The 24128-nt window shown below is 39.4% G+C and overlaps 1 protein-coding gene across 2 annotated transcripts in view; it reads right to left on the reverse strand.

Moving 5' to 3' along the window:
- The window catches only part of MED27 (mediator complex subunit 27), a 230266-nt gene that overhangs the window by 76267 nt on the left and 129871 nt on the right, over window positions 1–24128 (reverse strand). For both annotated transcript variants that reach the window (XM_049896883.1, XM_049896882.1), the window contains exon 4: window positions 2944–3037. In XM_049896883.1, the coding sequence (XP_049752840.1) occupies window positions 2944–3037 (94 nt within the window). The remainder of the gene's footprint in view (window positions 1–2943; window positions 3038–24128) is intronic.

The following is a 24128-nucleotide window of genomic DNA, read 5'->3' on the forward strand; positions in this document are numbered from 1 at the left end:
CTCTGGATCTCAGTCTTCTAACTTGTAAAACAAAAACAATTGGTCCTATCTACCTAACTCAAGGGGACTCTGAGGATCCAATGAGCTGAGTCCTGTGTGAGATGAGTGCGCTGTACTCATAGAAATTTGTTTTATCATGTTGTTGCTTTTTCTGCCTTGCCCTGCCCCTCTTCCTCTGAGGAATTACTACATCTTACACTACGTACCTCTATGGGGCTGCCAATACATGACTTCACCCTGAACACAGAGGGAGGAACTACCCTAGGTTAGGCCAACGTGATTATTTCTCCATGGAAGGTATGAGCGCAAATATAGTGATGGAAGGTAACTGACACGGAATCATCTGGCCCACAGGGCCCCATAAGGACCATTGTTTCGTTCCTGCTCCTGACATCCCCGGAGCCCCCTGGTTTTTGTCCTTTCTGGCAGACACTATCCTTGAGTGATGGCATCATTAAAAAGCAAAATAAACACAAAAACCAACCCTTTCTTGCTTAAGTTAATCACAGCAGGTTTTTGTTGACTGCATCCCAGGAGGTCTAACTAATTCAGGAGGGAATGCCTCTTCATTATAAGCATAGGCACACTTCGGACTTTGGTCAAGGTAGATAAAACGGGATGTTGCAGAGTGCTCAAATGGGCCCTGCTTCAACAATCTCCTAACTGGTCTTCCCCCTGCCAGTCTCACTCCCCTTTCGAAGCCTCCCAGAATACCTCCAGATTAATCTCCAGAAAACAACACTTTTCATCTCTTGTCCAAACCTGCTGCAGTGGTGCCTTACTGCCTACGGTATGGGTCTCTAACCTTTTCCACTGGAGTCATAGGGAAAGTACCAGGCAAGGTAGTAGGGGAAGTGATGGCTGTTGGTCCTGCTCCCCTCCCAGGCAAGAATTCTCTTCATCCTCAGAGAACATGGGTGTTGCAGCAGCAAACAGCTTAGAGATTTGCAATATGATGAAGTAACACCTTTCAAAAGTAAAAACCAAACCAAATAATCATGTTAAAAGTATGATTATTTAGCTGGCAATGTGACTCTGAATCAGATCACCCATTATTATTTCTATAAATAAACATCCCATCACGTGGATTTTTGCATCATCTGAGGAGGGTAACAACTAGTTAGCTAGACACATATGGATCCAAATGAGCCACGCACAGGTGGAAGAAATAGTATATATACAACAGAAATCTTTCCTTGAATTGGGCCCCTAAACTCTCTCATCAGTCTATTAAAACAGAAGCTCCACGAAAGCAGATGGGGCTGACAGGTCATTGTGAAATAAAAGCCTGCTTTCTCAGGTGGCAGTAACTCTAAGATCTCAGACCTGTTTACCTATCATCCTGTTCCCTCTGCTCATTCCCTTCAATGCCAGACTCCTACCTTCATCATGAAATAGAAGCTCAATGACCCAGAAATAATTTGAACAAACCTATCTCACTGAGGATGCTTTCATTTTTATCTTCATTAACTCTTTGGTTCCTGTCAAGTATGCTGAAAGCAAAATTTACGTTTTGGTTGTTGGGTCCAGAAGATCTTAAAATTTAGACAATTTGTACATTTAACTAAGGCAGCAAATATTTCATGTTTCATATACAGATACATCTTACATAAAGGAAGATATTTTTTTTTACTGTTAAAAAAATATTCTTATTCTCTTTATTTTTTTAACAGATGGAATTTTAAAGTCAAGAAAAGCAGCATGTTACCCAGATGAACTTCACTAATTTTTTCTCATAATGAATTATCACACATTTAACAAGCCCTCAGCTTTTATTTCTTAAGAGAAAACACACACACACACACACACAAAAGCCTGCTCTCCTAAGATGAATGGCTTGGGTGAATAGTTACTCATCCTGGATGACTACTTTTAAGATTTTTACAAAGTTGTTGCTGTTGTTAGGTGCCATGGAGTCAGTTCCGACTCACAGCGACCTTAAGAACGACACAAGGCAACATGGCCCCGTCCTGTGCCATCCCTCACAACCGTTGCTGTCGGAGCCCATTGCAGCAGTTACTGTGTCAATCCACCTCATAGGGATTCTCCCACTTTTTTGCTGACCATCTACTTTATCAAGCATGATGTCCTTATCCAGGGACAAAGTAAAATGCTAAAATATGGGGACTTCACACTAGGCCCCAAAGCAGCAGCAGACGTGATGTAAAAAACAGTTCTCAACCCCACCTCCCTGATTCCCATCAAAACCTTACAACTCTGCTTTCTGTAAAACGTGATGGGTCCTCGAAATCTGTGCTCGTGGAAGTATTTTCCAAGCACATGTTAACACACAGACCATGAGAAAAGTTTCCTGGCACCAACACCTCCACACCTGTCTAATTAATACTACAATTTACCACTGTTACGTCACTGCATGTCCAAAACGTACCTATCTTTGGTGAACCCATGCAAACAGATACATAAACAGTGAGAGTATAATAACAAAGTGCTAAGAACAAACCAAAATCAGAAACAACAAAGCCAGAAACACAAGGTTATTGGTTAGGAGGCCTCAGAACACTTTTTCAAATGCATAATGAATTTTATAATTGATTTCCACAGAACCTGGTTCTGTTTTAAGAAGGTATTTTCTTTAGCAGGATCCAACCATTGACCATTGTACCTCCTTAAGACAACATAAAACAGATTCGCCAAAACTGCGCTTGGGAGGTTTATACCATAAACTAACTTACAAGTGAAATAGTCTTACAGCATCTTTCCTCTCTGGTTAACTCTTAGATAGGATCTGCAACTGGTTCAAAAGCAAGGTTTCAACGTGAAAACTTTTTAAGCTACAGAATGCCAGTAAAGAGAAATATGCTCTTCACCATGGAACTGAGATTTAATTTCCATTTTATACATTCTACAACACAGGACCAGAAAGTTAATCCTGAGGTCAATTTTCTTCCACATGGCCCTACAAATAGGTCAACCAGATCTTACCAGAAGCATTGCTGATGTTCCATTGGGTCTGGATAAGTGGATTGACATTTCGGGAAACATCCTGTCGATGCGGCTGATCACATCATCAACATACCTAAGAGGGAAAAAAGAAACATACATGTGTGAGCTACAGCCCTATCCAGAGAAATAAAAATCTACAGTTTGCTGAAGACTGGTCTTTTAAATTTAATTTTTATCAACAAGATACGTTTTTTAAAAGGCAAATAGCATTAAAAGGCTTTAAAACAAAACATTAATTCCCTCTCCCTCCCCTTGCCTTTTTAGGGATGATCTTTTTTTTTTTTTTTTTAATATTTCATTTTTGGTGAAAATATATATAGCAGATCATACACTCATTCAACAATTTCTACACGTACAGTTCCATGATACTGCTTACGTTCTTCGTGTGTGTCACCATTTTCGCTATCCCTCTCGATATCGTGTCACCAACATTGACTTAGACTAAAAAATCAAAACGAAACTCACTGCTGTCGAGTTGATTCTGACCCATAGCAACCTTACAGGACAAAGGAGAGCTGCCCCAGAGGGTTTCGAAGGCTGTAACCTTTACGGAAGCAGATCACCACATCTTTGTTTTGGGGAGGAACTGGTGGGTTCGAACTGCTGACCTTTCAGTTAGCAGCCGAGCTCTTAACCACTGCACCACCAGGCTTCTGATTTAGACTTGCTGCCCCCTAAATTACTCATCTATGCTTTAGTTATTAGTGTCAATTTGATTCAATATAGATAATTCTTTAATAGAGCGCAATGTTCAAGGTGAATATTTTTTACTAATTCAGCTTAACTGTTGTTTATAGTCTGAAGATGACTTCAGGGGACAGTTCTGATTTAAGGTTCAAAAATTTTCTTAGGGCAACAGACTAGGGGTTCCTCCAGCCTCAACGGGTCCAGTCAGTCTGGGTTCTTTAAGAAGTTGAAATTCTGTTCCACATAACCCCCACCCCTTTTTGATCAAGGACTCATGATCAAAACGTTCTGCAATGGTAGCTGGGTACCACCCAGTTCTTCTGTTTCAAGGCAAAGGGGGCAGTAGCTCATGGAGGCAACTAGACCTGCAGTCCAGTTCCTTCTGTGATTCCTGAGATTCCTTTTTCCTCTGTTGCTCCAGGCAAATAGAGACAAATTGTTAGATCTTGGATGGTCCCTCACACGCTTTTAAGACCCCAGGCACTACTTACCAAACTGGGGGGGGCGGGGTGGGCGGTGGGTAGAACAGAAACTCTAAAAACAGTGTTAAGTCAATTGGCTGGACAATCTCATGAAGCCATGGCCCTAAGCCTGTGAACCAAGAGAACTAATTCCATTAAGTATATCCTCTTTCTTTTTTGGTTACAGTTTTTGTTGTAAAATTACGTACAGCACATTTGCCATTTCACCCTTTTTCTTGTGTACAACTTCGTGATATCAGTTATATTAGTCAAGTTGTGTAACCATTACCTTTAAGTGATACAAATTTTCCCATCACAACAGATGTAAACTCACTACTTTCTAGAGAACAATTCCCTCTATTCCTGCCTCAGGTAACCACTAATAACCACTGGTCTCTATATTTTTACCTATTCTTGTCATCTAAGTGAGGTCTTACAGTATTTGCCCTTCTGATTGACTTACTTCATAATGTCTTTGAGGTTCATCCATGTTGCAGCATGTATCAGGACTTCGTTTCTCTTTATAGCTGAGTAGTATTCCATTGCATGTAAGTACCACATTGTTTGTTCATTCATCTGTTGATGGATACTTAGGTAGTTTTTACCTTTTTGTTATTATGAATAGTGCTGCTATGAACGTAAGTGTACATACGTCTGTGTCATTACTTTTAGGATCTTAGGGCATATACCTAGGAGTATAATTCCTGGACGATATGTAGTTCTATTTTTAATTTTTTGAGGAATCACTACACTGTTTTCCACAACTCTTGTACCATTTTACATTCTTATCAGCAGTATAAGGTTCTGATCTCTGCACACTAGAGGTGACCGTTTGTTAGTGATTTCTTTTGGTATTCACCTCTATATCCTAAATCTGTTTTTAATGCTAGTTCCTGATTTTTCATTTTTAGGCATAACTGATTGGTTTGCTCCTACAGAAGATCAGAATTTAGCTCTTCCATCTTCCTGGTCACTGGGCTCCAGTAACACAGTCTCATCTCTTTGTCCTTCCGGCCTTAGGATGGCAACAGCTTCCCGTCATCACTAAACTCTGGGTTGCTTCACTATCTCTTGTTTAGATTTTCATCTCAATCATCTGAACAACCAATTTCCTGGATTAAATTCCTCTGTTTTAAATACCTGAAGTAACTTATGTTTTCATGTTTGCACTCTAACCAATTCAAGTTATATCACAATTTTTGTTTAAACCAATATTTGATGTTTACGTTCTAAAGTCTACGCATATATTTTAAATAGCTGAGCCACAAAGTGGCTCATGTGTACATTTATTTACTTGTATCGCTTTCTGTTTTTCCTAGATTTCTGTTTTGACTTGATTCTCATTTGACTAGTTTTCTATGTACAATTTCATCTTCCAAACTCAGTCTATTGACTGTAAAACTTCTCTTGTTATAGCGAAGTATATCAGGCAATCTATCGGTCCCATTTTTTTCTTGGAGACATCCCTCCAAGGAGTCCTCTGTTCTTCTGGCCCAAATAGAACCTATATCTCTCAAGGTTTAATAATAATAGAGATAACTGGTGTTAAGCACTTAGCATGGTGCCCGGCACATATTAAGGATTCAAAAATGGTAACTACTATTACTGGTAGTTCTACTACATAAATGATGGGCCTATTCTACAAAGATGCTCTTTCTTAGCAGGGTGAATTCCTCTCCCAATGGAGGCCTGTTGTGAAAAAGCTAACCCACAGCCTAAACAGAGTTGGGTCTGGTTCAGAAAATGGAAATGTAAAATACAATAGCTCAGATGCAAAACTATTTATTAAGGCTTTTCCATTTGGATATAACCAATTAGATGCACAACTATTAAAGACTGGTCCACTTGGATATGACAAATTAAATTACATGTCCATTAAATCAGGAATATATAAAAGGTATGTTGTCTTGGGAAAAGAGGGAGATTAGCTCTCCATTTACACCATGAAAAGATTTTAGTCAGAAACCTGGGGCTCGTAAGAGACAGCAGACAATATAATGCCATTTGTTAAAAAGTAAACAGCAACATATCAGCTATGAAAATCAGAAAGTAATCCCATTGCTTAACCCATCAAGTTTTCATTAAAGAATATTATGTGCAGCTTCAAACTCTGAGCTGAAGAAAGCAGAAAAACTATAGAAGGCCCAGTGGTAAACAATGCTGACAGTGAAAATAAGAGCAGAGAGAAACAGGAAGAGTTGGAGGTATGTTGAAGGGTATTTGCTTACGGGGAAAACAATGCTGCGGGGAGACTTTGATATTCTTCAAGAATGCCAATGGGTACTAGGAACTCAATACCAAAAGTTTGTCTTTCATTTCTAGAAAGGACCATAACATGAGGACATGGCACTGAAAAGTGAGCTTGCTCAGAAAGAACATGAGGCATTTCTTAAACTTAAGGCTCCATTCTGTAGATTTTTAAAATGGTACAGAAGACAATCTTCCCTGGATGGCTAAGCAAACTGACCAAGTCACCATACATCATTTCCTGTGATCCGCTTCCAGATTTACAACTTCATGACATACAGCCTTGGTTCTAAGCTTAAATGCTATAAAAGAGGTGAAGGAGGAAATTAATTTACTTTTCATTACTGCCTAGTGTTTCTTGAAAAGGTAGAAGACACAAGACAAACCTCATGCCAAAGCTTATGCCAAGTCACTGGAAATATTTCTACATTTACACACTTTTTTTTTTCTAAATCTATGTGTTTGGTGTAAACCCAGTTAATTCAGACTCAGCAGGAAGTAAAAACTCCCTGTCCTGTGTGAATGGAGGGCATTGCTAAGTATATGCTAATAAGGGGAGGGCAATGTCTTCTGAACTGATCCTCAATCAATAGCCATCATGGCTCTGGACAGTAGAATGCAAATGAATATGCAGAACTTCAGTACAAAGGCAACATCATAATTTGCTCTCTTGCACCTTTTACCTTGAAGGCTTCAAAATACTTTCTGGAAAACTAGTCTCTTTGGTAGGCTAGGAAAATACAGGAATGAGTAGATTAAGTGATGATTGCAGGTCATACAAATAGCCAGAAATCAAGCTCTGTGGGCACATTTTCAGAATTCCATGCCAACTACCTGATTTTTGCTTTCTTTTAGTAAGGGCCTGAGATCTAAGTGAGCAAAAAACTCATGTTCCTTACCGTTTCTGGAATCCTTTATTTACGAGATTTTTACTTGTAAGGGAAGGTAGTGGCAGGAGAAAAACAGTTCCTAGGAAAAATATCTGTAGCTACAGCAGCGAAATGTAGAAAGGTCTGGGGCAGTTTTTTGTTGTTGTTTCTTCTCCAACCAGTGATCTTAGATAGGGCTCAGCAAACTCAATTTAAAGATTCTATTAAGCAAAACAGAACTTTAAGAAGGCTGTTTTCCGTTCACATGCCTAACATAAAGGAGATGCAATTTTTTTTATAGGTGACATTATGTATTTGCCAAAAGGAGAAAGAGAAATTCGGCTGCATCTTTAACTTGAGGAAAACGATGTCTAAATTCTAGAAGCAAAAATCAAAACATTTCATTTTCAAATAGACCCAACCTTCAAAATGCAATACCACCACTAGTGACTTGACAGAAATAAGGAAAGCTTGGAACTTTAAAAATCTAGAGACAAAACGACAGTTTCTTTTTGCCAAGGATGGGGGTTAGTATGGGAAGTAGTTTTTGTCGTACCACCTTCTTGGCAGTACTTCTCAGGATGCTGCCTCCCAAGACGGTAGGCACCGCCAGAGTCTGCACACAGCTCCGCAATGCGCGTTTGTTCCACTCTTACTGCGATGCTGAGGACAGGTAGGAACAGCGCGCTCTCCTCCTACGCTTCCACCATATGTTACACTCTGCTCTGTGGCAGGATTCAATTACTTTAATTTTTACCTTTTGAATATAGGCAAACAAGCAGCAACACAGCAGTGGTGACTAGTTTACACTTGAGCAGACGCAGCGCTGAAAAACATTAATTTAGTGCCAAATTGAGCAGTGAGTCACAATTTGCACATATCTGTCAACCTGTTAACAGGGTAATAACTTGGAAAGATTGCTGTTCCTATTTACATTACAGAGGCCCTTTGAAAATGGAGAGCTGTATGGTTCTTCTTGAAGCGCTCGGCCAATGAGCTGCCTTGATGGTCTAAGAACTGGGCTAGAAACAACTCCTAGAAATCACTCATTCAAATAAAAATGTAATTCATAATCAATATTTTCAGGCTGAAAACGAACTTATAAGCAACCAGAGAATCCTGTTTCTCTCCACTGCTCCCCAGTTACAGTCAGACTCTCAATCCTGTCTGGTCCAATTTGTTCCAGTGCAACCCAACTGACTCCTCCTGCAGCTTCCAATGGCTTCCTTAGGACTGAGCTTCAGTCTCAACTACCTCAGCATCTCTGCTGTATCAGAAACTATCACACCATTCTCAGATTTTGAACATTAGTTTCTGAAGTCCTTTAAACCCAGAATTCTGCTTTTCTTCAAATTGCTCTGCCTGCTTCTTTAAATGGCCTTAATCAGACAATTCGAGAACATTGGGGCTTCAGAGGTCATCTCATCCAATCCAAGAATTGAACAACATCTCTAAGAGACTGTCTGCATAAATACTCCCACAGCAGAGCTCAGCACCTCAGAAGGCAGCCCTTTGTACTGTTGGACAGCTGCGCTGTTTCAGATCCACTTACCAGTATCTCTAACCAACTACCCCAATTCAGCCTTGAGGAATAACACACAAGAAATCTATTTCCCCCAAAACCTGAAGGTTTCTGCAAATAGGTAAAAGACTATCAGGCTTTCTGGCATCTTTTATCAATGGTTTTTAATCTTTCTTGGATCAAAGATCCCTTTGAGAATATAATGAAAGCTAAAATACACATATGCACAAAATTTTACAAACAATTTTTCTGGTGTTCCAGGCCCTTAGAGTCCATTCATGACTCTCAGGTTAAGTAAGAATCCCTGCTCTATACTCATTCTAGAACCGAGGCATCAGGGTTTTCCTTCTTTATTCCTTCCTGAATGCTGAATCTTATTTTGTAATAAAGCTATTTTCATTTTGGAAAAAATAAAAGTGTGTGTGTTGCCTAAAGATGAACATATCTGAAGTGGCTGGTATATAATATTCTGGTTATGGTCATCTTATTCATACTTCCATAATAGAGTCCAAGGTTAGTTTTTTTTGTTTTGCTTGTCTGTTATTAAACAACTGCCTCTCACTGTCAACCAATCTTTCCCAAAAAAGTCAAGTGCCTGTTTCTATGACCTCAGAGGTCATCTGACTCCACAGCCGTTATCAGCCACACTTTAGAAAAGCCCCTTGCTTCAAATGGAAGAAAGAGTCCCACAAATCTGCATCATTGCCTATGGCACAGCTTGGTGCTGAACTCAAGTCTCAAGTCATCAACAGGGCCAAGGACATGTTTCATTCAGTCCAGATGCTGCTATCGCTCCAGCCTCATCTGATCTTCAACTCTGGGCAGGCTCACCCTACCTTGCATACTGCACACATTCTGCATCTTCCTCCTGGAAGATTCTTTTCAAAGTCACTTCCATCTCCATACCCAGGAAATTCCTACTCATGCTTAAAGTCTTCGAGTTTGAGATTAAATGGCACTTTCTCAGGGAAGTATTCCTTGAAGCTCTCCCAGGTCAATCAGTGCATCCCAGTCTATCTTTAAGGTACTTTTAATTATCTTTGTAGCTCCTGTCACATCTGTAATTAAACAATTATTTGAGCAATCATTTGTTTAAAGTCTCTCTCTCCAAAAACTCTCTCTAAGGGATTGTATGACTGCCTCCACTGCAGAATCCCCAGTATTTCATCACAATGCCTGGCACACAGTAGGAACTCCTTAAATATTTGCTGGATCAGTAGACAGTACATTGAAAGTAAGCCATGTAGGCCCAAATTAGGCAGTTATGAAACAATTAAAATGAAAAGTTCTTTTTTTAGCAGATGATTTGAGGTGTTGGAAACTTTATTACATTAGCCATTAAAAGTCACTAACAGCAGCAACCAGAGAGCTCCACAAAACAAACCTCAAAGAAAGTAGCAGAGATCCCTCACAGTCTTACAGCTTAATATGCATCCACAAAATCCAGCATCTGTTTTAGTAGAAACTCAATGCCTTTTAGAAGAGCCTTCTAAAGAACTGCACTGCGTTATTGACGTGCCAGTTTTAAAATGTTGCTTTTACTGAACTAATTAATTCTGCAAAACATTAGTACAAAGAAGTGTGCTACCAAATTGGGATTATAATGCCAAAATGATAAGAAAACAGAACGTGGAAGGCATTTCTAAAGATACCGATTTTATAAAACATTAATTTTTTACACTACACATTAAAAAATATTACCAACTATTTGTTAGTAAAGCCTAAAAATAATTTGCTGAACAGATGGCTTAGTTCTCTCAAGTCTGACCCCTTCTCAAAAAAAAAAAAAAAAAACTGGATGCCAGCCAGTGATCCCATGTTAGTGTGATGCTTAGCAGCTCAAATCGGATTGAAATAGCATTTACCCCACACAGTGTGTAAGATACATGCTGTTCATTTTCTCCACCCACACAAAAATCTAAAAATTAGGAATGCATATATTAATAAACCACCTTTTTTGGAGAAACAGTAATGCCCAGTAGATACCAAAGATAGAGTCATTTGCATGATCTGAAAATAAGATCTTTCTCCATATCTATCCAGAATGAGACTGAGTGGACTTTGATAGTGGGTGGAAACAGAAGGGGGTTTGTTTAACTACTTTGTGAGAATGAGATTGGCTGCAACTACAACCATCAATCTCAATATGCTTAAGAAAGAGGACTGGAAACTTAGGTCAAACTTGCTCGTTTCTTGGATTTGTAAAATAACTACTGTGTTTGTCAAAGACTTCTGATTATTCTCTCAAAAAAACTAAAAGTACTTTCTAAGCTCTACATTAAAATACAAGACTAAATATACTCCAGAGAGAAGTAAGAGTACTTGCTCAGATTCCTATACCATCTCTCACCATAGTCCTTTCACACCTCTACCCATCTGGCTGCCTACCTTCCAACAAAAAAAAAGATACTCAAAAACGTCAAAATCTCTGTATGGAAGCTGACCGCCTAAGCAGGCAGGGCTGTCAAGATTGGACGGAGTTGTTTCCAGGGACAGTGGCCTGGCCATAGAAGTAGGGGGAGAGCTTTACCCTGTTCTGAGTAATTTATGGATTTTGAACTATGTGAATATATTACCTTAAAAGAAGTTAGGAGGACTACAGGCCAAGCAAACAAAAGCTACCCTTACATTTCCAAAAGTTGAAATAAATGTACAAAGACCCACCACATACTAAAACATATAAACAAATCTGCCTGCCTTCTTTCTTCCTGCCAGGTGTCAAGCATCCCAGTAAGTTCACAGGTTTGGCACGAACTAGGACACTTGGCAAATAGCTGCGTGAAAACTGAATTCTTCTTACACGTAATTCAGCATGATACAGAAAGCTAAGGAGTTTTACCTATTAATAAATATTTATCAGTTCCTTCAATCGTCAACAAACAATAGCTGTTGTCAGAGAACAATATTAAGTACTAAAGACAGAAAACAACTGTATTAGCTGGCCCACAGTAGGCATTCTGTGAGAATTACATGGCAAGGGGTGGGCCCCTAGCCTGTACTTTCTGGTTCAGGAAATTACTGGTTGAACGAGGAAACTATCATTGTTTTCCAGTTTTCAAAGCACTTTTGCATCCTCCTTAGACCTCAAGCCAACTCTGAGAAATAAGCAGGGCAGGTATAAAACTCCCATTTTATGAGAACCAAAAAAAAAAAAAAGAGGTTAAGCGACCTGCCCAAGGTAACAGAACAGAGCTAAGCCTAGAACCTACAACTCTGGATTCCCCATTCCAGGGCTTGCGTTTGCATCACAGTGTTTTTAATAGGTCTGTGAGGATTCCATGGAAAAAGCAGATTTCACTTTTGACATTCCTTGGATTTACAGAACACCTGAGAAGGTTTTTTGGTAGCACAGTAACAAAATCAGTTTATGATTTTTTCTTTCAAACCATTCAATAAATATCTATTCAGAGCCTATGGATCCTAGGGACACAATGATGACGAAGGCAGCCTCACCCTAATGGGGCTTTATAATTCATTTGCTAAAAGCCACTTTCCTTCAAAGCAAAAGGTTTGCCTCCAAAGAAAAAGGACAACTAAGTTAAATTTCCTTAAGTTCTCCTGCTTAGATTTTTGATTCTCAATTCATGTGCAAAGTTGGTAGATAAGAGAAAGGGATGAAAGAGCAAAATTTTTTTTCCATTTTATTTTATATTAACAACTAAGAGATAGATGGTTCCTAAAATTCATTCTTCTGGCATTACAAATTTACTCTGATACCTTGTGGGCCCCAGTTTGCCCTAAAACATTTAAACGATGTATTAGAGGCTTGGGGAAGAATTACAATTTCACTCAACAAGCTACCTCCTTTGCAAGCCCTTACATGTTAAAGGAAAAAAAAAAAAAACTCAACAACAAAAGCACCCATATTGAGCTTTCCAGCAACACCAATCAACAATCGTTATTAAACCAGTCCTCTCTGTCAGATCTTGTGCAGTGACACTCAGGGCTCAGGTGGGCAGTGAAGAGTGGGTGAACTGAGACTCTACAGTTCACGCCTTAGGAAAGGAAACCCTGCACTTCGGACATTCAACCAGGGAGCTGGCTGGGACAGGCAACGCGTGTTAGAAAGCGGCACCCCCTTCCCCAAATTCCAACAGCTTTCCTTCCCACCCCACAGCTACAGCTGAGGACTGTGATTACTGTATGCCCACTGGTCTATTAATAGCGTTCGTAGGCAGTGTTTTAAGAGGCCCAGGTGGTGCAGTGGTTAAAGTGCTCAGCTGCTAACCGAAAGGTCGGCAGTTCAAACCCATCAGCTGCTTCACAGGAGAAAGATGTGACAGTCTGCTTCTATAAAGATTTACAGCCTTGAAAACCCTATGGGGCAGTTCTACTCCGTCCTACAGGGTTGCTGTGAGTTGGAATCAACTAGACTGTAATGGGTTTGGTTTTGGTTTTTTGGCAGTTTTTTTTTTTTATGAGTTGGAATGGAAACCCTGGCGGCATAGTGGTTAAGAGCTATGGCTACTAACCAAGAGGTCAGCAGTTTGAATCCACCAGGTGCTTCTTGGAAACCCAGTGGGGCAGTACTACTCTGACCTACAGGGTCACTACGAGTGGGAATCAACGCGATGGCAATAGGTTTGGTTTGTCTTTTTTTTTTTGGATGAGTCAGAATCAACTCGACAGCATTGGGTTCGGTTTTTGGTTTTTTAATGTGATGATCCGTTCCAGTAATTCAGAGCTTGCTGTACATATGTAGAACAAGATTTCATTTCCATTTGATATTTTAATGTCCCCGGGAACATACATGGCAGATTTCACAAACAGAAATGCCAAAGTGAATAAGAATCATTGAACATGTAACTTGTTTTAGTCATAACAATGCATTAAGCAAATGCATACTAGTAGTCAGAAATGGTCAACAGATTTCAGGAAACTGCAAAACTCTTTTGTCCCCCCTTCCTGGGACAAATATTTGTGTGACACTAATTTTGTTTTACTTTTTTCCCTCATCAGACAACCACCTCCACGAAGGAGACTGAGACCAACACACCTCCAGTCCCTGCAATGATTTTGCACAGAATAGGCATTCAATTAACATTTGACCAATTGGGCTGATCTAAACAGGATGAATCAAAGCTAAATAAGAATCACAAACAGAACTCTGTTTTATAACTGTTTCTTCTACAAAAAGTAAAAAATTCTAAACCAGAAAATGTCATCCAAGAGAGTTTATCGACCTAGTGAAGTTGTTTCCTTGCCTTCTCACTTCCTGACGGTATTGATACTGGCCAATTGGGTTACAGGGCAGAAATGAAATAAGGACAAATGGAAAATAACTGAAACACAACCAGACTCTTCGGGCAGGGTCTCCTGTCTAGAACTCCAGGGGTTTCACACATATGTTCCCTCTGCCTGGAATTCTTAGCCCCCAACTAGTCACTTCTAATCTAATCCCCTTCGGGTCTCTGTGTACAGTCCCTTTGGGAGAGAAGCCTTCTTCAAGGCCCTAAAATGAAAAACAGTTCAGTTACCATCACTCATGGCATCCTTCCTTGTCCTTCACAGCACAAATCACAAGATACACCCACACATCTGGTGACTGACCAGATGTTAACGTTTCGCACTGGAAAGAAAACTCCACGAGGGGAAAGAAGGGTCCATCGTGTTCCCTGTCATACCCTCTGCCCCTAGCATGCTGTCTGGCATACAGCAAGTGCTCAATAGATATTTGGCAAACAAAACTTGCACGTGAACTCCTAGAATCTGAGACTGTGGCTTAGGGAAAAACACAGACCTGGATGCTCCCATTCTTGCTCTGTCCCCGCATTTTAAGCCAGTTACTTTAACCTCTCTAAGCTTTGGCTTCCTCATCTGTAAAATAAGGACAAAATATTATTTTCTCCATATGATCATAAGAATTCAAAGAGGAAATACATGTCAAGCATTTAGCGCATAAGCAATTAATAATATTAGCTGTTCTTATTATGTGTGTGAATATTACATTTTCTGAAGAAAAAGGTTAGGTAGGACCTTTTGCTTCAAGTCTAGAGGAATACAAAACCTCGGTTAAGTCAATCACAGTACTAAAAACTGCTTGAAGGATAAGGTTAATGACAGGAATGTTTTTCAAGTTTCCTGCTCATTTTAACACATTACTACATTTCAGTTAGTAAGGAATGCTCTTCTCGTAATTTTCAAATGAAGGCAGAGAGGAAAGAGGAAAAACTGTTGCTCATCTTGAAACATGACTTAGTACGGAAATGGACTGGAGTGAACAGATTTGGCTTCTAGAAAGGGGTCTATGCGGAATATCTTTCATTTGCCCCTCCATATCTACCTTTCCACTCTTCTCACACTGTACCTCAGGAGGCTGACCTACGCATGGGCTGTATCAACATGGCTTTTTGTCCTCTGGCTTCTAGTTGAGTTTGGTTAATGGTAGGCATCAGTCAGAGATTCAGAGGGCCGGAGAAAAACGAGGTCAGGGGTCATTGAGGATGGGCTGTGACAACTTAACAACAAGGCACCAAGGACTCCAATTCTACAGTGATGAAGGTTTATTTCATCCCAACAGTCAGATCTACTCAACTGAAGGACCGGCAGCAGAGGGTAAGGAAAACATGGACTATGTATTGGCAGAAGTCAGTATGACTACTAACTTAGGCCTTGTGACCAGCTGTAGAAATGGGGATGCTTTATGTTCACTGTTTCTCAACATGCCCTTGCCCCTACAGAAACAGCATTAGTAGGGGTATGACCAAAGTGATATCACCCCCCACCCCAGACAGACCATTTCCTCTGTTCTGCCCCCCAACAGGCTGAACCAAAGGCTCGCTTCCCCTCTGGCTTCTGTCTGGGCTTGGCTGAAGGGAGGCACTGACAGATGTGGAAGGTAGAAGGGGCGTGAGGTCAAGATATTTATTCCACCAGCAAAGTTACCAGGAACTTGCTGCATCCTTCATGATAGCTTTGTCAGGAGCTCTCTCTCCTACTCTGGGTTCTAGTAACCATTTCCTCCCCGAAGGCGCAAGGGATAGTAAGAGCTCTGGCCACTGTTACTCGCCCAGGGTACTGCACTACTCCTGTGTGGTTTCCCTGCCCTGCCTGCACCTTTGGAAACAGTCACTTTATTAAAGTCTCTTCAAACTGAAAATAATCCCCTTGTTAAAGTCTCCTCTCAGAATAATAAAAGATTCTTCCCCAATGGAACACATGATATTAAAACACCAACCCTGTAATTACACCTGCTAACACAAGAAACATGGGAAACTTTAAATTACTTAAATTAATGTAGGGTAATAGTGATACGAATATTTTAAACCGGTAACTAAATCAAACTTTATATAATCTGCTTATTTAATTCAACAACATTCATTTTATTAATATTTCCTGAGTGCTTTTAACTGTAGCTGTGGCCAGTTTTGAAATTCATGACGTTCAAACAGAAAAATGGAATTATAATGAAAGGAACTGCCTCACTAAGAAACAGTTACCCCAGTCTCCTATTCCACTCCACTTATTTCTCCTTTCTTCTTAAAGTGCCCTAGCACCTCCAAACTGCAGGTACAGAGCATTCTCTTTCAGGCTACTGCCAAGCGGTCGTATGCTTCATCATCTAACTAAATTCACCGGAAAGTTCATATTTGCCCCAGGCTAACAATTTCCAAAGTGTGACATACCCTAAAAACCCAGTGCCGTTGAGTCGACTCCGACTCATAGTGACCCTATAGGACAGAGCAGAACTGCCCCATAGAGTTTCCAAGAAGCGCCTGGCGGATTCCAACTGCTGACATTTTAGTTAGCAGCTGTAGCACTTAACCACTATGCAACCAAGGTTTCTGAAGTGTGACATACATACTCACAAAATGGTACATGAGATGATTTTAAGAACATTTTTCATTCCAATATATATGTATATAGAAAAAAATATAATTAGCAAATAAAACCTGTGATTTTTACATCACTGATTAGAAGAAGGCTAAATTTTGAAAGTCAGTTTATTTAAAGAAAAATATTATGCAAATAAAAGAACGGGTGGCTGAAGGTTATCGCAAAAAAATTCTATAGGCGACTTATGAATGAGTGAGTTTAGGAAACACCAGTAAAGCAGGCAATTAAACGGCTTAGTTTCAAAGGGGTTTGCTTGTATTGGTAAATGATATATTTTTTTTTTTTCTAAATAAAGCTTCAGCTTCAAATATTAAGGAAATGGTCTTCAGTCATTCATCTGGAGCTAATAAAGACAGCAGAAATGGACACACATCCTAGGAGGGACCAGTGTGTGTCGGTCAGCAATACCATGAAGAAAAGGCTACAGGTGATCAATCATCCTGGAGCTGACTACACTGGTGTGGGTGTTTGGGAATGTGCAATCTGAGTAGAGGGAGGAGGGCCTCCTCCATAGAAAGTAAAATGGCTTTCCTAAAGCCCGTGGCATACATGGCGCTGGCTCCAAAATTCCCTGTACCACCTTTAAAGGGGTTAAAAATACCGAATGTTGGGGAGGATGCAGAGCAAGCAGAACTTGCATGTGCTGCTCGCAGAGTATAAAATGGTATGGACACCTTGGAAAACCATTTGACAGTTTCTTACAAAAGTCAACATACAATTACCATATGATTCAGCTATTTCACTCCTAGGTATTTATCTCAGAGGAATAAAAACACAATCTACACAAAGACTTGTTCACAATGTTCATAGCAGTTTTATTCATGATACTCCAAACCCAGAAACAACCCACATGTCTATGAACAGGTAAACGGATAACACATAGTGGTATATCCATATACTGATTACTACACAATTAAAAAAGAATGAACTACTCATATATGTACAACTTGGACAAACCTCGAAAACATATGGTGAGAAAAATAAGTGAGAAACAAAATATACTTTCATGTGCAGTATACAAAACTCTGAAAAAGACCAATCTAATCTAGAGTGACATATAAGAGTGACAGGAGATCAGAATTTGCCTGGGGCAAGGGCTGAGGGTGGAATGATTAGAAAAGGAAACTTCTGGGACAATAAAATCGTTTTCTTATCTTATTTGAGTGGTGTTTATACAGATACATACATTTGTCAAAACTCATTGAACTTTATGTAAGTTATTTTAATAAAGTTGCTTTTAAAAGACAAAAATATTCTTGCAACATGTATCAAATCCGCTGCACTAATCCCAAGTATTATGGAATGAGAGTCAAATTAAGTGGTTTTTAAAAAGTCTTCGGGAGACAAGGCAAGAGACAGGATCCCCTTAGATACCTAAAGTGATAAGAATATAGTATGCTTTGATCTCCAGGCTGGTTTGGAAAACCATGAGCTCTACCACAGCTCTCAACCAAACGAGGAACTGTAGCAATGTTATGATACACACTGTGGAAATATAGTCCTGAAAGGCTCAGGCACAAAGCCCAGTTTTACAATCATTACTGTTTTCTCATCTGAGGTCTTTACAACATGGGTGAAAACTAACATGACTCCGCTCCTAGATGGCTGGAGAGGACAGGCAGACTCCACATGCTGAGCGCTGTCCATAGCTGTACAATTTCAGCAGGGCGACTTCATGCCATGAAGGCCTTCTGGCCTCCTTGTTTGCCCATCTGGACTATTAAGAGTTTCACATGCATCTGAATATGGAAAACACTTTGGATATATTTAGAGCTATAAATCACTACTGAAGCAACATATTTCCCTGAAAACAATTTTTGAACAGAAATACAGTACTTTCTCTCCATGTTGAAAGGGAACAATTAATAAGCCAGGAAGGTAACGCTGTAGTTTAGATTACGAGGATCAGGAGTCTAAATGCCTGGGTTCAAGTACCAGCTCTACTAAGCATGAGGCAAATTACCTGGCCTCAATCCTCATCTTGAAAATGAGGATAATAATAGTATCTTTCAGAGGTTGGTTTTGAAGATTAAACGACTTAATGCATGTGAAGAACTTAGCAGATTGCCCAGTATATAGCATATGCTCATAATAGCTGAAACTCTGGTGGCATAGTGGTTAAGAGCTACAGCTGCTACCCAAAAGGTTGGCAGTTCAATTCCACCAGGCGCTCCTTGGGAACACTATGGGATAGTCCTACTCCATCCTATAGGGTCTCTATGAGTTGGAATCGACTCAAGGGCAAAGGGTTTGGTTTTTTGGTTAGTAATAGTAGGTGGTGATGATGATCATGCTATTTTTTAAGTTGGTACATTAAACTCTCACATAGAATCCACCTAACTGGGCCCTTTTAAAACTGTTTTCTCCATCACTTCACCTCAACCCAAAAGAAAGCAATGTCCAGAACATACAGGGCAGTGTTTGGCTGAGAAAATCCTGGAGTAGGCATGGAAAGAGCCTGGCTCTCCTATACACTCATAGGGCCACAGTGGGCAAGCCACTTACTCCTTCTGGTTTCTATCTCCTTTCTTTGGCCTGGATGATTTCTAAGGTTCCTTTTGGTTCAATTTCAATACAATACACAGTTTTAAAGAGCTTACTATCTGTACAAGGAAGCAATTATAGTTAAGAGCTTTAAAAACTGTCCATCTTTGACTGGTACATGTGGTAATTATTCTAGAAAATTCAATTAATCAGAACTTCCCATTCCTTAACTTTGTAGATTATTTTGATCTACTATACTTACTGGGTTTTAAGTAAAATCTCAGTATTTTAATAGAAGAACTATTCCCAATACAGTTTGGGCGTAAACACAATTGTCTTTGCCACTATGAGGGGGAGGGCATTACTAGAAATTTCTGATGAAACTTGGCATTGTAAAGGACTACTGCAACCGAATCTTAAACATGGACTTAAGATCAGCATCTTAACAAGAACCCCAGGAAATGGCAATTTTGCAATGAAGAAAATTTACAGGAAGGACTCTGCCCACTAGACTTCACAAATGAACATTTACTGTAGCTGAATAGGTTGCCCTAATGTGGCTGAGAAGTATGCTCAGAGGGCATGTGTAATTACAGGGTACATACCTAATATGTCTGTCAGTTGAGGATCTCAAAATAGAATAGATAAAAATGATTATTTATTTAAATGGTAACGGCTTTAGAAATAGATGCCAGAAGTATAAGTATCCAGGTCCTTAAATTTCAGACACCCACTCTTCTAAACAGAAGATCTGCCACAATTTAACAGACACAGCCATAACTCAGATTCAGTTGCATCATATCAATCGCTCCATTTAATGCTCTAAATATCACCATAGGCACCTACCCCACGAAGACTGTAACGTGAGTTCTGACCTGTGATGGGGGGAGGAGGGAAAAAGACACGCAATATTTCAGTGGGCAGGGCACACTGTTCAAGAGTTGGGGACATAGCTCACGATGGTGGAGCAAAGTCAAAAGTCAGTCTCTCTCTTGCTCAGTTGTCTTCAGCAAACAGGACTGTAGTGAATCACACTGTGAACGAGTCAAAAAGGCAATGGTATTAGAGTCAATTGCTTGGAATTGTATTCACACAGAGGATTCCAAGTGAAATGAGAGATAATCCATTTTGTTAAATACAGGTGCAATACCAACGTGAATGGTAACAAAGTGATGACAAATTAGAGGGTGTGCATAAGAAGATGAACCGAAGCTGTAATTCTTTTGGAAAACAAGGTACACAAAGAAGCCTTAACAACAAGGGGAGAACAAAGATGAGAGAGATGGCACAGTTTCTCCTAAAACATGCAAATGGAAGTTGCTGAGTGAAGACAGATCAATTATTCTCAGTCGATGAGAATAATAAGAGAGTTACAGCAGGGAACACTAACGTTAAATATTAGGCAAAACTTCACAACTGGAAGAACTGCTAGCAAAGTGTGGAGGCTGCCAGCGGAGGATAGGAAATGACCGCCTGTAGAGGCATTCAGGGTTAAAACCCGACACCTGTCTAATTACGAATGGAATTATTCCTGCTACAGTTCAGGGAAACAAGAGAAAAGTGCCATTAGAGAGGTCTGTTCTGATCTAAATGAGCATGAAAATAAGGAGGTTAAACTCCTGCTTATCAACATTTTTAACCCTCCAGTATAAATAAGGGTTTTACCCACTGGGCAAAACTCTTGACATTTAAACCCATCAAATTCCTGTTAAAATGGCCTGCATATGCTGCAGTAGACAAGAAATGAACAAGATGGTGACTTGTTTCTGAGAAAATAAAGGCAAAGCTGTCTGGGAGGTGGCTTTGGGTAACACACATCACATCCACAGAACAGTATTTCTTCCTTGCCTGAAATGCTCACTGATATTTTTTAGCCTTAATTCAAAGGTTTCTTTCTTTGTTGAGCTCCAAAAGTAGAGCATGTTATTTGTTGTTAAACAATTTAAAGTGTTTAAGCTTGATTAGCATGACTCAGAAACTTTTCATCATTTTTATGAAGGTTCTACAGGGCTGCTAACAACTCCGGGAAATAGGTCTTTTTCCAGATTTCCACTGTAAATAATGATGGACCACTGGCCTCTGTGTTTCAAGGCCTAAAGAAGGCAGCAGGGTAACAGAACAAAGCTTTTGCCTTCATTAACTAGATAAGGAATTTCACATTGGGAAAGCTCTGCTTTCCGCTCCCTACACACCTAGCATAGCAGAGCCCGTTCATGTCTACTGGGACCCAAAACACTCTGAAGCCAAAAGGCCTTTTGCTCTTTTTCTCTCTCTGTTTGAAGGTGGCAACATATAGTATGATACCTCTAGCACTATTTTCTCTATGAAGTGGAAGGCACTTTGGTGAATCAATTCATGTTTGGAAATAAATTCCAAGAGTTGACAGATTTAAGAATTATAATAACAGTCCCCAAAGGAATCATCTAATTCTGGAGCTGGAAGGCAACTGAGAGGATACCTAGTCCAAGTTTTTTTACTCTATGGAGAAAGAAACTGTGGCAGAGAGAGGCTGGCTGACTTGTTTAAAGTCTTCTAGCTGGCTGCAGGCAATGCTGAGATTAGGACTCTCACCTTCTGAATCTGCAGGGGTTTTTTTTTTGTGTTTTTTTTTTTTTAGTACACCAGTCCTTTAAAATGTGTCTACTAGTAAACATTACAACCAATAAGCTCTTCCAAAAGACAGACCTAAGAAACTAATGTAGTTATATGTAAGATTTTCCACTGCAATTTTTATTTGGTAGGGGTACTATATTCTTATCCACTCTTGCTTTTCCAACAATAAATTCTGGTATAGTTTAAAGGTAATTAGAATTACACCACAAGGTTTTACAAAATCTTCTCAATCTATTTTCAGGCACAAACTTTGGAGAAATAATGTGTTTAGAGTGTCTGCTTTGACAATACTCAAATTAATCTAGACTGGGTGGTTCTCTATGCAGAGTATGCAGAGCAGCATATTCCACGCTTTGGTATTTTCTGGAAAACTTGGAATAAAATAATAATCCTGTTATATTCATTTTTATAAAGATTCTCAACATTCTTTCCTCCAGTAAAGAGGAAAAGCTGGATGAATGAAGTACACAGTAAGATGCTTTCTTTTTATGTGGATTTCAAATAACTGGCTAGTGATTTTCATTCTGCAGATGTGGTTGACATTTCAGCATTGATTCAAACACACTTGATTCATCTATTTTGGTCCATGAGAAAGTTTCCAATCCAAAAATAAAACTTTAAAAAACCAAGCATGTATTTCTAAAGCCTGTGCCACAATGGCCAGTAAAATATTGAAGCATAATGTTCAACTAAACCATTTCCAAGCCATACATCATTTTCTGTTTCAGTCCTACCCAACTGTTTCAAAGTTCATTTTCACAGTGTTCAGGGATAATAGCAACCGTATCATTCACAGGAGCCATGTCCAGTCAATTTCTACAGAGGGTAAATGGAATTTTTCCAAATAGATTAAGTTTCAGAGTAGAGAAAAAAGATCCCCTGAGGTTAGTATTTCTGAAACAAAACGGCCAAAAATTAAGTTTAGATAATTCCAAGGAATATTTTTCAAGTGTGACTGGCTCAAAATGGGAGACCCACTATCTTAAACATTAATTTTTTTTAAAGCTCCCAGAAGCAGCAAGCAGAAAAAGATGAGGACAATCAAGATTCCTATATCATGGCAAATGTATTTATGATACCAACAGCTGTAAGTACAAGACTTAATCCCTACAGCCTCTCCTCATTTGTCTACCACCACTGGAGAATATACTTTTCCTCATTAGCAAAGGTTTCAGATATCAGATGTCTATCTTTTTGGATACCCAAACTTTATTTTAGCCATTTTCTATGAGTATCTTTTAAAAACAAAGACATTCCTGTGTTTACTCATAATAAGAAATTAATTTAATCTTTTATTAATGTTATGAGCATGAAACTCAAGCCTTTGTGCTTTACATTTATAGTTTTCTTTTTTTTTTTTCCTGGTCTCCTCTCTTATTATACAAGCATTGGCTCCTAGCTGTTGTCAGTATGTGTGCTACATGTTTCCAAACATGTCACCCTGACAACCCAGAGAAAATGGGCTCCGTGAGAGGGTCTTTGACAGTCTGGGAATCTGACAACAACAATTCCAGTTAGGCCTTTCCTCATATGTCTTGTTCTTGACTGTGTTCCAGTTTGTCACAGGGGTTGAAAAACAAATAGTAAAAAATGAAGTGTGCCATTATATGATATCCATTACCTATACTGCACAAGTACCTCTGATATGATTATGAGGATAAAGGAGAAAGCAGTATAGGTGAAAGGGGTAAAAGCTCGGGCTCTGGTGTATTGGAAAAGTAATTAAACACTCTAAGGCTCAGTTTCCTCATCTATAAAATGAAGACTAAAGTTGCCCATAGCTCAGAAAGTTGTTAGGATTAAACAATTAGTGTTAAGTGCTTAGGACAGAGCCTGTCAGAGTAATTCACTCAATAAATGACAGCTGCTGTTGGTGGTGGTGGTAGGATTATGACTTTGAAGCGCAGTATCCAGGCTCATTTGTGCACTTCTTGTTAATTCCTTCAATGCCAAAATGATCGATGAAAATTTCATCAACTGAGGCAAGTAACTCTGGTCACATATTAAACAGGGGCCATAACTACAGAATTGCAGGGAGTTTTCAATGACATAAGAACAAGAGGAAGGAGAGGGTAGAGGGGGAAAAAAGAATTTTGGTATTGGCCTATTGGTACCAAACTCCCATCCCAAACTCTTATTTAAACCTTGAACCAAGGACATGCAATTCTTATAAGATGATAGTCTGTTTTAGAAAGTGGAAAGCATAATGTTTAAGCACAAGGGATCAAACTGGTCTGCTTTGATGGAGTCCTTTTCGATACAAGGACATATTAACTATATTTCAAGCTTTCCCATGGCACTATGCTAATGCATGTTCATTGTTGCATCTAAAATACCGCAATCCTTCCAGCAATTCTGTACACAGTTCTTATTTTAAACTCATTGTATTTACATGCCTACACATTTCTCAATAAAGGCTTTTTAAAAGTGAAAGTATATAAACTT

This window comes from Elephas maximus, chromosome 9 (genome assembly GCF_024166365.1).
Source record: "Elephas maximus indicus isolate mEleMax1 chromosome 9, mEleMax1 primary haplotype, whole genome shotgun sequence".
NCBI classification, from domain to species: domain Eukaryota; kingdom Metazoa; phylum Chordata; class Mammalia; order Proboscidea; family Elephantidae; genus Elephas; species Elephas maximus.